General features: G+C 41.9%; 1 protein-coding gene across 1 annotated transcript; it reads right to left on the minus strand.

Moving 5' to 3' along the window:
- Window positions 1-375: 375 nt before the first annotated feature.
- Window positions 376-15,255, minus strand: C21H1orf159 (chromosome 21 C1orf159 homolog). Its single transcript, XM_063417078.1, has 8 exons — window positions 15,137-15,255; window positions 10,723-10,827; window positions 6,627-6,692; window positions 5,989-6,123; window positions 3,648-3,673; window positions 3,169-3,199; window positions 1,427-1,886; window positions 376-1,169 (listed from the first exon to the last, which is right to left on the minus strand). The coding sequence occupies exons 3-7, from the start codon at window positions 6,664-6,666 to the stop codon at window positions 1,801-1,803; spliced, it is 318 nt and encodes a 105-aa protein (XP_063273148.1). The 5' UTR covers window positions 6,667-6,692; window positions 10,723-10,827; window positions 15,137-15,255; the 3' UTR covers window positions 376-1,169; window positions 1,427-1,800.
- Window positions 15,256-17,703: the final 2,448 nt, after the last annotated feature.

Here is a 17,703-nt window from a genome sequence, read left to right on the forward strand (position 1 = left end):
AAATCCCAAACTAAACCCACAAAAACCCAAATTAAACCCACAAAACTCCAAATTTACCCCATAAAACCAAACCTTAACCCCAAACCCAGCCCCAAACCCCCAAATTAAACCCACAAAACCTGAACCTTAACCCCAAATCCAAAATAAACCCACAAAACCCCAAATTAAACCCACAAAACCCCAAATTTACCCCATAAAACCCCAAATGAAACCCCCCAGACTCAGCCAGGAGCTCACAGCGACGCCAAAGCTGAACCACAGCAAAAAATGGAGTAAACCCCTCAGATTTCCAATATTTCTGGGTAAAACCTTGGGATTTTAACACTTTCTGGATAAAAAGCACTGAGAAAAACTCGGTTTTAATTACACACAGAATTAATTTTTCTATTTTTAATGACACAAATCGGAATTTTAATCACACAAACTCCCGAGTTTTAGACAACAATTAAACCAAATCCCACACGAGAAGAGACAGAAAAAGGAGCTGATCCTTCAATAAATTAAATTTTAGCAATTAAGCAGGACAGGAATTAACACTGAGAAATTCCCGGCTCCGGAGGTGCAATTCCTGGGAATTTTTTGCATAGTTCCTCCTTTTTTTTTCCCCTTTTGGAATTTGGAAAATCCTCAGGAATTCTGAATTCCAGGATAAAACCTCCAGCCAGGATTTCTACTGGGAAAAATAAAATCTCAGCAGCACAAAAAAATGGAAATTATCAAAATTCCAAGTTGGAATTTCCCAAATCCTCCAAAAAATGGGATGAGTTTCAACTGGAATTCCTTGCCAGGAGGAAAAGAAATTTATTTATCATAATAAAGAGGAAAAATCTGGAATTCCAGGGGGTTTTTTGGCACAGGAACCTCTCCATGATTTGGGTTTTACCCCTGAAAATTCCACTAAAATCTCGTTGATTTTTTAAGGAGATAAAAGCAACTCCAGCTGCCCCAAAATTCCCAGAAAAATGAGATTATTCCACAGGATAAATTCCTTTCTCCCCATCCCAAATCCCTTCGTGGAAGGTTTGAAGCTCAGGGAATGCGGATCCTCCACGGGGGAGGCAGATCCGGGAGTTTTGTTCTCATTTTCCACAAAAAATAAATTTGGGAAAAAGGGAGAAGCAAAAGTTCCCATTCCCATCCCTGCTCACCCGGGCCAGGCCGGGCCAAGGCTGGGCCAGGCCGGGCTAAGCCGGGCTCAGACATCGCTAACCCGGGCTAAGCCGGGCTCAGACGTCGCTGACCCGGGCTAAGCCGGGCTCAGACGTTGCTGACCCGGGTCAGACTGGGCCAGGCCGGGTCAGGCCGGGCTCAGACGTCGCTGACCCGGGCCAGGCCGGGCTCAGACGTCGCTGACCCGGGCTAGGCCGGGCTAGGCCGGGCTCAGACGTCGCTGACCCGGGCTAGGCCGGGCTCAGACGTCGCTGACCCGGGCCAGGCCGGGCTAGGCCGGGCTCAGACGTCGCTGACCCGGGCCAGGCCGGGCTAGGCCGGGCTCAGACGTCGCTGACCCGGGCTAGGCCGGGCTCAGACGTCGCTGACCCGGGCTAGGCCGGGCTCAGACGTCGCTGACCCGGGCTAGGCCGGGCTCAGACGTTGCTGACCCGGGCCAGGCCGGGCTCAGACGTTGCTGACCCGGGTCAGGCCCAGGCCGGGCTCAGACGTCGCTGACCCGGGCCAGGCCGGGCTCAGACGTCGCTGACCCGGGTCAGGCCCAGGCCGGGCTCAGACGTTGCTGACCCGGGTCAGGCCTGGCTAGGCCAGGCTCAGACGTTGCTGACCCGGGTCAGGCCCAGGCCGGGCTCAGACGTTGCTGACCCGGCTGTCGGCGGGGCCGGGCCCGGGCGGGCCCTGGGAGCGCTCTCGGCGGACGTAGCGCGGCTTCCGCACTGCAAGGGACAGAGAGAACCTGGAAAAACCCTGGAAAATCCCTGGAAAATCCCTGGAGAACGCCTGGAAAATCCCTGGGAAAACCCTGGAAAATCCCTGGGAAATGCCTGGAAAAAAACCTGGAAAAACCCTGGGAAACGCCTGGAAAAACTCAGCCCCCAAATTGAAACCTGAATGCAGAAAATTCAGCACAAAACCAAAACCTGAACCCGCAAAATTCAACCCCAAACTCTGAACTCAAACCTAAACGCACAAAACCCGAACTAACCCCAAAAATTCAACCCAAAGCCCAAAATCAAACCCACAAAACTCAAACCAAAAATCAAACCCACAAAATCCAACCACAAAACCAAAACTAAACCCACAAAACCCAAAACTAAACCCATAAACTCAACCCCAAACCCAAAATCAAACCCATAAACCCAAAATCAAACCCAGCAAACCCAAAATCAAACCCACAAAACCCAACATTAAACCCACAAAAGCCAAAACTAAACCCACAAAACCCAAAATCAAACCCACAAAACCCAAAACTAAATCCACAAAACCCAAAATTAAACCCACAAACTCAACCCCAAACCCAAAATCAAACCCACAAAACCCAAACCCCACAACCCAAACCCACAAAATCCAACCACAAAACCCAAACTAAACCCACAAAACCCAAAATCAAAGCCAAAATTAAACCCAAAATCAAACCCACAAAACCCAAAACTAAACCCACAAAACCCAAAATCAAACCCACAAAACCCAAAACTAAATCCACAAAACCCAAAATTAAACCCACAAACTCAACCCCAAACCCAAAATCAAACCCACAAAACCCAAACCCCACAACCCAAACCCACAAAATCCAACCACAAAACCCAAACTAAACCCACAAAACCCAAAATCAAAGCCAAAATTAAACCCAAAATCAAACCCACAAAACCCAAAATTAAACCCAAAACTAAACCCAAAATCAAACCCAAAATTAAACCCACAAAACCCAAAATCAAAGCCAAAATTAAACCCAAAATTAAACCCACAAAACCCAACATTAAACCCAAAATCAAAGCCACAAACCCAACCCCACAAACCCCAACCCCAAACCCCAAAATCTCCATTTTCCATGGAAAATCCCATCCCTATTTTTGGCCTGCTTGGATTAAAGCAGCAGCTCCCACTGGAAAAAGCAAATTTCACTGGATTTCTGCTCCCTGCACACGTTCCAGGCTTTATTCCGAGAATTCCTGGGATTTCCTGGGTACTTTTAGCACATTCCAGGGAAAAATTCCTCACCTGAAGAAGCTGGAGTGGGGATCATGGATGCCTGTGGAAAAGGAGAAGGAAAATGTCAAAAAAAAGCACTTTTTAACAATTTCTCTTTAAAAAAAACAGGAATTTTTTAGAATTCAAATAATATTCATGTGGAAAAAAGAACTTTATAACAGTTTTTCCCATGATTTTTTAAGGATTTCTGTGATTTTCACTAGGTACAGAGTTTTTTCTTGGAAAAATAAACTCAATTTTTTCCATTTTTGTCCCAGTTTGGATCCAAAGAACCCCCAAAAAATCTTTAATTTCAGTCTCATTCAGCAATTAAGGAGTTGCTCAATAAAGTTTTCATTTAGTTAATTAAAATGGAGATTGTTGTTTATTAAAATGGAAATTATTGTTAATTAAAATGGAAATTATTGTTAATTAAAATGGAAATTATTGTTAATTAAAATGGAAATTATTGTTTATTTATTGTTTCTATAAAAGCAGAATTCACTCACTGTTTCACTGGGCTGGAGGACGGATGCTAAAATAGAGGGAAAAAAAGAGATTAATTCAGATTATTTGAATTATTTGAATTATTTGAAAGCTGGAATTGTTCATTTTCCAAAAATACAGCCATGGATGGAATATTTTTATTGTTAAAAATGGAATTTTGTCCCCAAATCCACCCAAAATATTCAAAAATCCCATTTGTGGAATTTATTTGGTGCAGGACTCTCAAGATTGGAGAATTTATGGGAATTTTCTCCATAGAATGGGAATTTATGAGTTCAAAACGGGAATTTATTGGCACAAAATGGGGATTCTCCATGAAATTGGAATTGATAAGCAAAAAATTGGGAGATTTTCCTCCACAAAATCTCCAAAAAGGGAATTTTCTCCAGAAAATGGGAAATTTATCAGCCCAAAAATGGGAATTTATCAGCCCAAAATGGGGAATTTATCAGCCCAAAAATGGGAATTTATCAGCCCAAAATGGGGAATTTATCAGCCCAAAATGGGAATTAATCAGCCCAAAATGGGAATTTAGCAGCCCAAAATGTGGGAATTTATCAGCCCAAAATGGGAATTTATCAGCCAAAAATGGGGAATTTAGCAGCCCAAAATGGGGAATTTATCAGCCCAAAAATGGGAATTTATCAGCCCAAAATGGGGAATTTATCAGCCCAAAAATGGGAATTTATCAGCCCAAAATGGGAATTTATCAGCCCAAAATGGGAATTTATCAGCCCAAAATGGGAATTTATCAGCCCAAAATGGGAATTTATCAGCCAAAAATGGGAAATTTATAAGCCCAAAATGGGGAATTTATCAGCCCAAAATGGGAATTTATCAGCTCAAAAATGGGAATTTATCAGCCCAAAAATGGGAATTTATCAGCCCAAAATGAGGAATTTATCAGCCCAAAATGGGGAATTTATCAGCCCAAAATGGGGAATTTATCAGCCCAAAAAGGGGAATTTATCAGCCAAAAATGGGAATTTATCAGCCAAAAATGGGGAATTTATCAGCCCAAAATGGGGAATTTATCAGCCCAAAATGGGGAATTTATCAGCCCAAAATGTGGGAATTTATCAGCCCAAAATGTGGGAATTTATCAGCCCAAAATGGGAATTTATCAGCCCAAAATGGGAATTTATCAGCCCAAAATGTGGGAATTTATCAGCCCAAAATGTGGGAATTTATCAGCCCAAAATGGGAATTTATCAGCCCAAAAAGGGGAATTTATCAGCCCAAAATGGGAATTTATCAGCCCAAAATGGGAATTTATCAGCCCAAAATGGGAATTTAGCAGCCCAAAATGGGGAATTTATCAGCCCAAAATGGGAATTTATCAGCCCAAAATGGGAATTTAGCAGCCCAAAATGGGAATTTATCAGCCCAAAATGGGAATTTATCAGCCCAAAAGGGGAATTTATCAGCTCAAAAATGGGAATTTATCAGCCCAAAATGGGAATTTATCAGCCCAAAATGGGGAATTTATCAGCCCAAAATGGGGAATTTATCAGCCCAAAATGGGGAATTTATCAGCCCAAAATGGGGAATTTATCAGCCCAAAATGGGAATTTATCAGCCCAAAAATGGGAATTTAGCAGCCCAAAATGGGAATTTATCAGCCTAAAAATGGGAATTTAGCAGCCCAAAATGGGAATTTATCAGCCCAAAATGGGAATTTATCAGCCCAAAATGGGAATTTATCAGCCCAAAATGAGGAATTTATCAGCCCAAAATGGGGAATTTATTAGCCAAAAATGGGGAATTTATCAGCCCAAAATGGGGAATTTATCAGCCAAAATGGGGAATTTATCAGCCCAAAATGGGGAATTTATCAGCTCAAAATGGGAATTTATCAGCCCAAAATGGGAATTTATCAGCCCAAAATGGGGAATTTATCAGCCCAAAAATGGGAATTTATCAGCCCAAAATGGGGAATTTATCAGCCAAAAATGGGAATTTATCAGCCCAAAATGGGAATTTATCAGCCCAAAATGGGGAATTTATCAGCCAAAAATGGGAATTTATCAGCCCAAAAATGGGAATTTATCAGCCCAAAATGGGGAAGTTATCAGCCCAAAAATGGGAATTTATCAGCCCAAAAATGGGGAATTTATCAGCCCAAAATGGGAGTTTAACAGCCCAAAATGGGAATTTATCAGCCCAAAATGGGGAATTTATCAGCCCAAAAATGGGAATTTATCAGCCAAAAATGGGGAATTTATCAGCCAAAAATGAGGAATTCTCTTCCCAAATTGGAATTTTGAAGGAAAAATTCCCATTTCAATCAATGACCGGAGCAAAGCTCATTAAGGAAAGTGTAATTAAATTAAATTTTTTAACCTTTGTTCCTTCTGTAGAAAACCTTTGGCAGTTTCTTGGCTCGTTTGAGGTAGAAGAAAGAAGCCACGGCCAGGATCAGGAACAAACTGAGGAAAAACGTCCCCAAAATCAGGGAGGCAGCGACTTCTGGGCCCCCTGGAAATGAAAAATAAAATTAAAACACAGAGAAAAGTCTGGTTTGGCCCCCAAAAATCTCTTTTCATCCAAGGATTAAATCGAAATAAAGAGGAAATTGCTGATTTTTAGGTGCTGTTGGGTAGAGTTTGGGGGCAGGAGCTGCCAGGGGCTCAGATCTTAATTAATTAAATCAGTTCTGGCAAATTAAATCACTTTTTAAGGTAATTTGTACAAATTAAATCACTTTTTAAAGTAATTTGTACAAATTAAATCACTTTTAAACTCATTAAATCACTTTTTAAACTCATTAAATCACTTTTTAAAGCTCATTTTAACGAATTTAATCACTTTTTAAACTCATTAAATCCCTTTTAAACTCATTAAATCACTTTTTAAACCTCATTTTAACGAATTTAATCACTTTTTAAGCCCATTAAATCCTTTAATAAATAATAATTTAATTTTGTTAAATTAATTTTAACAAATTTAATCACTTTTTACCCAAAATTCCAGGAACTCACCCAAATTCTGGATGAAAGGAGTGACCGTGCTCACGTTCATGTGGGAATTTATCCCTCTGCCCCCGGCTGCAAAGAAAAATCCAAATTTAAATTCAAATCCATTCCCAATTATTGACATTTTCCCCTTCCTGCAAAACCCCAAATTCCCAAATTTCCAAAGATTTTCCCACGAGGAATTTGGGAAAGTTTTTTGTATCCCGTGGAATAAAAATTTCCGTTTTTTGATGCATTTGTGAGCTCAAAATTGGGATTTTCCTCCATAAAATTTGGGATTTTCCTCCACAAAATTTGGGATTTTTCTCCACAAAATTTGGGATTTTCCTCCACAAAATTTGGGATTTTCCTCCACAAATTTTCGGGATTTTTCTCCCCAAAATTTGGGATTTTCCTCCACAAAATTTGAGATTTCTCTCCACAAAATTTGGGATTTCTCTCCACAAAATTGGGATTTTTCTCCACAAAATTTGGGATTTTTCTCTCTACAAAATTTGGGATTTTCCTCCACAAAATTTGGGATTTTCCTCCACAAAATTGGGATTTTTCTCCATAAAATTTGGGATTTTTCTCCACAAAATTGGAACTTTTCTCTCTACAAAATTTGGGATTTCTCTCCACAAAATTTGGGATTTCTCTCCACAAAATTTGAGATTTTTCTCCACAAAATTTGGGATTTTTCTCCACAAAATTGGGGATTTTTCTCCACAAAATTGGGATTTTTCTCTCTACAAAATTTGGGATTTTCCTCCACAAAATTTGGGATTTTCCTCCACAAAATTTGGGATTTTTCTCCACAAAATTTGGGAAAAGAGAAAGAAAAGAGAAAGAAAAGAGAAAGAAAAGAGAAAGAAAAGAGAAAGAAAAGAGAAAGAAAAGAGAAAGAAAAGGGAAAGAAAAGAGAAAGAAAAGAGAAAGAAAAGAGAAAGAAAAGAGAAAGAAAAGAGAAAGAAAAGGGAAAGAAAAGGGAAAGAAAAGGGAAAGAAAAGGGAAAGAAAAGGGAAAGAAAAGGGAAAGAAAAGGGAAAGAAAAGGGAAAGAAAAGGGAAAGAAAAGGGAAAGAAAAGGGAAAGAAAAGGGAAAGAAAAGGGAAAGAAAAGGGAAAGAAAAGGGAGAGAAAAGGGAGAGAAAAGGGAGAGAAAAGAGGGAGAAAAGAGGGAGAAAAGAGGGAGAAAAGAGGGGGAAAAGAGGGGGAAAAGAGGGGGAAAAGAGGGGGAAAAGAGGGGGAAAAGAGGGGGAAAAGAGGGGGAAAAGAGGGGGAAAAGAGGGGGAAAAGAGGGGGAAAAGAGGGGGAAAAGAGGGGGAAAAGAGGGGGAAAAGAGGGGGAAAAGAGGGGGAAAAGAGGGGGAAAAGAGGGGGAAAAGGGGGGGAAAAGGGGGGGAAAAGGGGGGGAAAAGAGAGGGAAAAGAGAGGGAAAAGAGAGGGAAAAGAGAGGGAAAAGAGAGGGAAAAGAGAGGGAAAAGAGAGGGAAAAGAGAGGGAAAAGAGAGGGAAAAGAGAGGGAAAAGAGAAAGAAAAGAGAAAGAAAAGAGAGAAAAGAGGGAGAAAAGAGGGAGAAAAGAGGGAGAAAAGAGGGAGAAAACACAAAGAAAAGAGCAATAAAGCCACGCACCAGCTGCTGCCTGAATCAGGGAATATTTCCCCTCAGGATTTTCCCGCCAGCGCAGTCTGGGGAAGGCAGATTTTGGAATTCCGACGGGGATTTCACACCCCGGGCGTCACGTTTGGAACAAATCCCAAATTTCTGCCAGCTCAGATGATGAAAACACAGAAATCTGGGAATTGTGCCTGTTGCTGCTTCCCAAAAAACACAAACAGCCCTGGAACACCGAGGGCTTTCCTCCCACTCCTGGAGCAAACTGCTCCCATTATTTTCACAATTCCCACTGTTTCCTGCTGCATTATCAGCGTTTTTCTTGTTGAAATTGCTGCTGGAGCTCGGGAATTGCTTCAGCAGCTGGAAAAGGATGGAAAAGAAGCTGTGCCTGAAATCCAGGTGGATTCACAACTCCCTGGGTTTGAAACAACGTCACACCCAGAGCTGCTGAATTCTGATGTGAGAACGCTGAGAGCAGAAAAAGAAAGGGTTGGAAATGATAAAACTGAGAGAGGAATTAAAGGGGTTTAAAAGCTGAAATGATAAAACTGAGAGAAGAATGAAAGGGTTTTAAAAGCTGAAATGATAAAATTGGGAGAGGAATTAAAAGGTTTTGAACATTGAAATGATAAAATTGAGAGAAGAATTAAAGGGTTTTAAAAGCTGAAATGATAAAATTGAGAGAAGTATTAAAAGGTTTTAAACGTTGAAATTATAAAATTGAGAGAAGTATTAAAAGGTTTTGAATGTTGAAATGATAAAACTGAGAGAAGAATTAAAGGGTTTTAGAAGTTGAAATTATAAAACTGAGAGAAGAATGAAAGGGTTTTAAAAGCTGAAATGATAAAATTGAGAGAAGCATTAAAAGGTTTTGAATGTTGAAATGATAAAACTGAGAGAAGAATGAAAAGGCTTTAAACATTGAAATGACAAAACAGAGAGGAATGAAAGGGCTTTAAACATTGAAATGATAAAATTGAGAGAAGAATGAAAGGGTTTTAAAAGCTGAAATGATAAAATTAAGAGAAGTATTAAAAGGTTTTAAACGTTGAAATGATAAAACTGAGAGAAGAATAAAAGGGTTTTAGAAGTTGAAATTATAAAATGGAGAAGAATGAAAGGGTTTTAAAAGCTGAAATGATAAAATTGGGAGAGCATTAAAAGGTTTTAAATGTTGAAATTATAAAATTGAGAGAAGTATTAAAAGGTTTTAAACGTTGAAATGATAAAATGGAGAGAGGAATGAAAGGGCTTTAAACATTGAAATGATAAAAGTGAGAGAAGAATAAAAGGGTTTTAGAAGCTGAAATTATAAAATTGGGAGAAGTATTAAAAGGTTTTAAACGTTGAAATGATAAAACTGAGAGAAGAATTAAAAGGTTTTGAACGTTGAAATGATAAAATTGAGAGAAGAATGAAAGGGGTTTAGAAGTTGAAATTATAAAATGGAGAGAAGAATGAAAGGGTTTTAAAAGCTGAAATGATAAAATTGGGAGAAGTATTAAAAGGTTTTAAACGTTGAAATGATAAAACTGAGAGAAGAATGAAAGGGCTTTAAAAGCTGAAATGATAAAGCTGAGAGGGGAATTAAAGTCTTGGAAAAGCTGAAATAAAACTGAGAGCAGAACCAGAGGGTTTTAGAAGTTGAAATTATAAAATGGAGAGAAGAATGAAAGGGTTTCAAACACTGAAATGATAAAGCCGAGAGAAGAATTAAAGGCTTGGAAAAGCTGAAATAAAACTGAGAGCAGAACCAGGGAGTTTTAAAGATTGAAATGACAAAACTGAGAGCAGAACCAGAGGGTTTTAACCATTGAAATGACAAAATTGAGAGCAGAACCAGAGGGTTTAAAGACTGAAATGACAAAATTGAGCAGAACCAGAGGGTTTTAACCATTGAAATGAGGGAACCGAGAGCAGAATGAGGTTTTAAAGATTGAAATGACAAAATTGAGAACAGAACCAGAGGGGTTTAAAGATTGAAATGACAGAACTGAGAGCAGAATGAGAAGGTTTTAAAGATTGAAATGACAAAAGTGAGAGGAGAACCAGGGGGTTCTAAAGACTGAAATGATAAAATTGAGCAGAACCAGAGGGTTCTAAAGATTCAAATGATAAAACTGAGAGCAGAACCAGAGGGTTTAAAGATTGAAATGACAAAACTGAGAGCAGAACCAGAGGGTTTTAAAGATTGAAATGACAAAATTGAGAGCAGAACCAGAGGGGTTTAAAGATTGAAATGACAAAATTGAGAGCAGAACCAGAGGGGTTTAAAGACTGAAATGACAAAACTGAGGGTTTTAACCATCGAAATGCCAGAACAGAGCAGAATGAGAAGGTTTTAAAGATTGAAATGACAGAACTGAGAACAGAACCAGAGGAGTTTAAAGATTGAAATGACAAAACTGAGGGTTTTAACCATTGAAATGACAGAACTGAGGGTTTTAACCATCGAAATGCCAGACCAGAGCAGAATGAGGAGGTTTGAGGCTGCAGGTATCACTCACCAGCCCCTGCAGGCTCCCAGGAGCCCTGTGCCCCTTGCCCAGCTGCCAGCACACACCCGAGGGCCGCGCTCTGCTCATCCCCCGCCGCAGCAGCTCCACACCCACCTGCTGTGGCACACAAAGATAAAGATAAAGATAAAAGAAAAAAGATAAAGGTTAGAACAAAACAATCTTTTTATCCAGCCCGGCTGGAGGAGGCTCAGAGGAAACACACGAACGTTCTGGGGCTGTCATCTTCTTCACTCATAAAATAAAATATTAATTTAAATTGTGAAATACAAAGTTCTGTTTCGTGTCAGGGAAATGAAGAAAATCTGTGTAATCATAGTGGTGGAACACAGCCATGGGACAGTTATAAAGATGAGTTCTAATAAACAGCTGAGGAAAGCATGGAAGGAAGTTTTTGAATAAATCTTTTGCTTGCAGTTATCTATTATAAGTCTCAAGCTATTCTGCAATAAGTGTCCTTTAATTATAACTTTAGAAGCTTGCTTTGTATTAAAGAATTTTAAACTGTAGTTTTAGAGTGCAAAAAGGTTTTTTTTGACAAAAGAAGGAAAAAGGAGGGGGCTCAGGCCTCACACAAGCTGGGAAAACATCCTGGACATGAAGATATGACTTCAGCTCACTGATTTATGGCTCCTGGAGAGGGAAACTGGACATCAGCATTGGAGATTGAAGGACTGGAAAATAGAGATGGGACCCCACATCTGGAAGCCAGATCCCACCACCTGGAAAAACATATCCTGGAAGTACATCCTGGAGTATTGAAATATCAGAATAGATCACAATGGTCCACAGAATTATACAGGACAATCTAGAGATTTATGGCTGTTAGGTATTGAATTGTGACGTTAAAACTAGAAATGGAAACTGCTGAGAAAGCTTATGAATATGTATGAATATAGCAAATAAAATACCATCAAAACCAGCAATGGGTGTGCAGTCGGAAGGGAAAACCCCTCCCACTGTACCCAGCGCTGCCTTTTTCTCAGGGTTGTAGTTTTCCTGAGATTCTCCTTGGGGTTGGTGTTCCCCAAGGTGCTCAGGGTTCCCCCAGGGTTGCTGTTCCCTGGGAGTTTCCCCTGGGTTGCTGTTCCCAGAGTTAATCAGGTTTTCAGGCTTCTCTTTGCCCTGGGTGTTTCACACCAGAGGCAGAGACGACAAGCTGAGTCCCCAGTGCACATTTCCAAGGTTGTTTATTCTTCATTATCTCAGTTGTGTCCCAGCTCTGCCAGGCCTCCCTGGCAGGGTCCCTGATCTCAGTTGTGTCCCAGCTCTGCAGGGCGTCCCCAGCAGAGCAGGACACGCGGGGGACTGGGCGGCTCAGAGAGCCCCACACCTTATGTACAGTACCCCTGACCCAACCACTGTCCACAATGAACTTTTTATTGACAAAATTGTACCAATGCCTACTGCCTATGCTAACATGTCAGTTCTACTCTAAACCAATCTCTAAAACCCAACCCAGCACAAGATGGGGACGAGAGCAAGAACAAGGAGCACAGGGGCCACTCCCCAATTCCTCCATCTTGTCTCTTCAGCCCCATATACTGAGAATCCTGGATTCTACATTTACATTCTATGATAAACTAAATACTGCTTATTTTGAATTCTCCCAGCTTGTGATTGTTCACACACTGTGGGCATTCACTGCCATGGCAGGGATCAGAGGCAGTGTCCTCCTGGGCTCTGTGTGAGGCCCCATATACTGAGAATCCTAATTTCTATATTTATATTCTATAATAAACCATCCACTACTTATTTTAAATTCTTAGTGTTTGTGATTCTTCCTGCATGTGAGTGTTCACTGCCATGGCAGGGATCAGAGGCAGTGCCCTCCTGGGCTCTGTGTGGGTCTGACTGAGCCCCTTGGACAGACCCCAGACCCCCTGTCCGGTCTCCAAACCCTCCAGGGTGGCCACAGGGATGTTCTAGACTCCGACACCTTTTTGCTCACACTTTACCATGTTAATTAATTCATTATTAAATTGCTGCTTGATATATTGGCCGTGTCAAGCGTCTTATTTTTAACAATACAAACAGCTGAAGGCAAGCAAGCTCTGGCTAAGGCTGGAGAAATTAGACATGAGACTGGCCCTTAATTCCAGATTTGCTGAAGGAAACCTTACCTCTGTCTCATATCCTCTGTATTCAAAAGCCATTTTTATTTTAATATAAATCACGTCATTTACTATTCTCTGCTGGCATTCTAAAACCCTCGCAAGGGTTGAATTGGCGCAGCACACTCAAAAGAAAAGGTTACAATGATGTGGGAAATGCAGTCAAAATGAGAATTGCTTGACTTTTAAAAACGAGGAGGACTCGTTTTTCCAGCTTCCAGCAATTAAATCCTGCAGGTAATCAGAGCCACCTTAAGCCAGGCTTTGCTGCAGAAGCTGCTCCACACCTGCCTTGGGCAAACACGCATTAATATTTACTGCTGGGACACCTCCTGTTCTTACAGCACTCACCACAGTGTTAAAAATCAGGAATATTCTCCAGGAAAAGCAGATTGGGATGGAATAAAGGGTTGGAAGGGGTTTCAAGGGCGTTCAGTGTCACCTCCAGCCATGGCAGGGACACCTCAGGAGGCTCCGAGCCCTGCCCAGCCTGGCCTGGGACATTCCAGGGATGGGATATCCATGGGATAATCACCCTCACAGGGGGGAATTTCTTCCCAATATCCAACCCAAACCCACTCCCTGTCACTTTGAGTTAATTCCCTTGGAATTATTCCCTTTCCATCCTTCCTGTAGCTCTGGAAGGTCACAGTGAGGTCACCCCAGAGTTTTCCTTCTCCAGGCTCAACAATCCCAATGTTTCTATGGCAAATGTGTTAAAAATCAGGAATATTCTCCAGGGAAAGCGGATTGGGATGGAATAAAGGGTTGGAAGGGGTTTCAAGGGGGTTCAGTGCCAGCCCCAGCCATGGCAGGGACACCTCAGGAGCCTCCGAGCCCTGCCCAGCCTGGCCTGGGATATTCCAGGGATGGGATATCCATGGAATAATCACCCTCACAGGGGGGAATTTCTTCCCAATATCCAACCCAAACCCACTCCCTGTCACTTTGAGTTAATTCCCTTGGAATTATTCCCTTCCCATCTTTCCTGTAGCTCTGGAAGGTCACAGTGAGGTCACCCCAGAGTTTTCCTTCTCCAGGCTCAACAATCCCAATGTTTCTATGGCAAATGTGTTAAAAATCAGGAATATTCTCCAGGAAAAGAGGATTGGGATGGAATAAAGGGTTCAGTGTCACCTCCAGCCATGGCAGGGACACCTCAGGAGGCTCCGAGCCCTGCCCAGCCTGGCCTGGGACATTCCAGGGATGGGATATCCATGGGATAACCATCCATGGAATAATCACCCTCACAGGGGGGAATTTCTTCCCAATATCCAACCCAAACCCACTCCCTGTCACTTTAATTCCTCCTTGTGCTGTCGCTCCATCCCTTGGAATTATTCCCTTTCCATCTTTCCTGTAGCTCTGGAAGGTCACAGTGAGGTCACCCCAGAGCTTTTCTTCTCCAGGCTCAACAATCCCAATGTTTCTATGGCAAATGTGTTAAAAATCAGGAATATTCTCCAGGAAAAGCGGATTGGGACAGAATAAAGGGTTGGAAGGGGTTTCAAGGGGGTTCAGTGCCACCTCCAGCCATGGCAGGGACACCTCAGGAGGCTCCGAGCCCTGCCCAGCCTGGCCTGGGATATTCCAGGGATGGGATATCCATGGGATAACCATGCATGGAATAACCACCCTCACAGGGGGGAATTTCTTCCCAATATCCAACCCAAACCCACTCCCTGTCACTTTGAGTTAATTCCCTTGGAATTATTCCCTTTCCATCTTTCCTGTAGCTCTGGAAGGTCACAGTGAGGTCACCCCAGAGCTTTCCTTCTCCAGGCTCAACAATCCCAATGCTTCTATGGCAAATTTGGGTTTTTTTCACCCCTAAAAAGCGCACCAAAATCTGTTTTATTGGGATATACATTTCAATGAAGCTGAGCCAGGAAAAACACACCGAAACAATAAAACCAAATACCCAAAAGCGCCGACAATCTAAGATCGGCAAAAAATTTGTCTTAAACCCAGTTAAATTATTAGGAAATAAAGCACCCCAAGTTTCCGGGGAGGGGTGGGTAAGAAGGAAAGGATTCCTTTCCAAACGCAGCAGCAACCAGCCGGCCCCAAAGAGCTGCGCAAGGCGGAGGAACGAGGGGCGATTTTTAACCCTAAATCCAAACCCTTCCCACCCTGCCGGTGCCGATTTCCCCGCAGAACTCGGGGACTCCATGAGGAACCGCTGCCCGCCCCGGCTCTCCGCGAACAATGGGCCCCACCCAGGGCTCGCCGCTCTCCCCGGGGATCCCCGCCCGTTCCCCCTCCCGCTTCCTCCTCCTCCTCCTCCTCACCTGAGGGCTCCCCTGAGCATCCCCCCGGCACCGCCGAGGTTCCCGTTCGTACCCCCCGCCCTCCACCGGCGCCCTGCCCGCTGCGCCCCGCGGCGCCCTGGGAGTTGTAGTCCCGCGGCCGCCGCCCTTCGCCCCGCTTCCCTCAACGGCGCCTCCGCCAAGAACTACAAATCCCAGCAGCCCCCGCGGCGCGCCCCACCTGCACCCCGCTCCCCGCAGGTAAATGCGGTAGCTCAGCCGCGCCGCGCCGCGGTGCCTGCTGGGAAAGCGAGTCCCGCGCTGCCGGCGGGGCGCGGGGGCGGCGGGGTCTCCGCACTACAACTCCCGGCGTGCCCCGCGCGCGCGCGTTCCGCCATTTTAGGCGTTGCCTGGCAACGCTGACGCGGCGGGAGGGAGGGAGGAGGCGGCGGGGTCGAGGCCTGTGCGCCCCAAAATCCCGGGAATTCGGGAAAAAACCGGGAAAAACCGGGGAAAACCGGGAACAGCGGGCACAGATGGGGCTGTCCCATCCTCGGCAGGGCGCAAGGCCAGCTTGGACGGGGCTTGGAGCAACCTGGGGTGGTGGGAGGTGTCCCTGCCCATGGGAAGGGGTGGGGCCGGATGGGATTTGAGATCCCTCCCAAACAATTCCATAATTCCGTAAAGAATAAAAAAACCCGTGTGGTTTATTTCCTCCTCAAATCTCCTTCTTCTGTGTTTTATTTCCCTCTAAAAATTCTCTTCTTAATGCGGTTTATTTCCTCTAAAATTCCCCCTTTTTTGTGGTTTATTTCCTCCTAAAAATCTTCCTTTAATGCGGTTTATTTCCTCTAAAATTCCCCCTTTTTTGTGGTTTATTTCCACCTAAAAATCTCCTTTTTTGTGGTTTATTTCCCCCTAAAAAATTCCCTTTAATGTGGTTTATTTCCCCCTAAACATCTTCCTTTAATGTGGTTTATTTCCCCCTAAACATCTCCCTTTAATGTGGTTTATTTCCCCCTAAAAATCTCCTTTTTTGTGGTTTATTTCCCCCTAAAAAATTCCCTTTAATGTGGTTTATTTCCCCCTAAAAAATTCCCTTTAATGTGGTTTATTTCCCCCTAAAAATCTCCTTTTATGTGGTTTATTTCCCCCTAAAAATCTCCCTTTAATGTGGCTTATTTCCCCCTAAAAAAATCCCTTTAATGTGGTTTATTTCCTCCTAAAAATCCCTTTAATGTGGTTTATTTCCCCCTAAAAAAATCCCTTTAATGTGGTTTATTTCCCCCTAAACATCTCCCTTTAATGTGGTTTATTTCCCCCTAAAAATTCCATTTGATGTGGTTTATTTCCCCCTAAAAAATTCCCTTTAATGCGGTTTATTTCCTCTAAAATTCCCCCTTTTTTGTGGTTTATTTCCCCCTAAAAAATTCCCTTTAATGTGGTTTATTTCCCCCTAAACATCTCCCTTTAATGTGGTTTATTTCCCCCTAAAAATCTCCTTTTTTGTGGTTTATTTCCCCCTAAAAAATTCCCTTTAATGTGGTTTATTTCCCCCTAAAAATCTCCTTTTTTGTGGTTTATTTCCCCCTAAAAACCTCCTTTTTTGTGGTTTATTTCCCCCTAAAAATCTCCTTTTTTGTGGTTTATTTCCCCCTAAAAATCTCCCTTTAATGTGGTTTATTTCCCCCTAAAAATCTCCTTTTTTGTGCTTTATTTCCCCTTTTAGCCCCTTGTTGTTTTGCGTGGGGATGAGGAGCAGCACCTTCCCCAATCCCGGAGTTTTCCTGATTTCTCCGAGCACAAATCCATTTAAATTTGGCATTTCCAAACCAGTTCCTGATTTCCCTGAGGGTTTTTTTTGCTGACAAAAGCGTTGTAGGCTGTAAATAAAAAACCTCAAAGGCCTCATTTAAACACATTTGGAGCTGCTCCTCACCTTTATTTTGCTTTTTTATACACGAGGAAAATCTGTTTTTCCACTTAAATTCTCATGGAAAAAATTCCTGGAGGTTTTGGATGTCTTCCCTACAATTTTTTAGCATTAGAAATAGCAAATTATACACAAAATATGGATTGGTTTTGTCTGATTTTTCTTTATTATTTGCCATTATTTTTTATTATTTTATTTTTATTATTTATATTTTATTATTTTCTTTATTAATCTTGCTTTATTAAGCAAGATTTCCTCAAAATGCAAATACTTGTAAAGGTAGGAGGTGAAAAACTCCATGAATATTCATCAAATATGATAATTATCCTAATTACAGCTAAGGAGCTTTCAATCTTGCTTCATTTCCATGGCTTTGTAAATATTATTTGTATTTTTAAAAAGGGAAGGAAGGAGAAAAGGAGGTGGGGAATCCCTCCTGAGGCTCCAAAATGAAACCTAAAAAATTATGAATATAAAAAAATATATATTTTTTATATATATAATATATAAAATATATATATATTTAATTTATATTTATATATATTTATAATTTATATATATATAATTTTATATAAATATAAAAAATATATCAATATAAACCCTACAAACACACGTGGAGGTGCATTAATGTTTTAATGCTACATCCAAAATAAATTGCTTTAATTATTCTCCCATG

This window comes from Prinia subflava, chromosome 21 (assembly GCF_021018805.1).
Source record: "Prinia subflava isolate CZ2003 ecotype Zambia chromosome 21, Cam_Psub_1.2, whole genome shotgun sequence".
Classification (NCBI taxonomy): domain Eukaryota; kingdom Metazoa; phylum Chordata; class Aves; order Passeriformes; family Cisticolidae; genus Prinia; species Prinia subflava.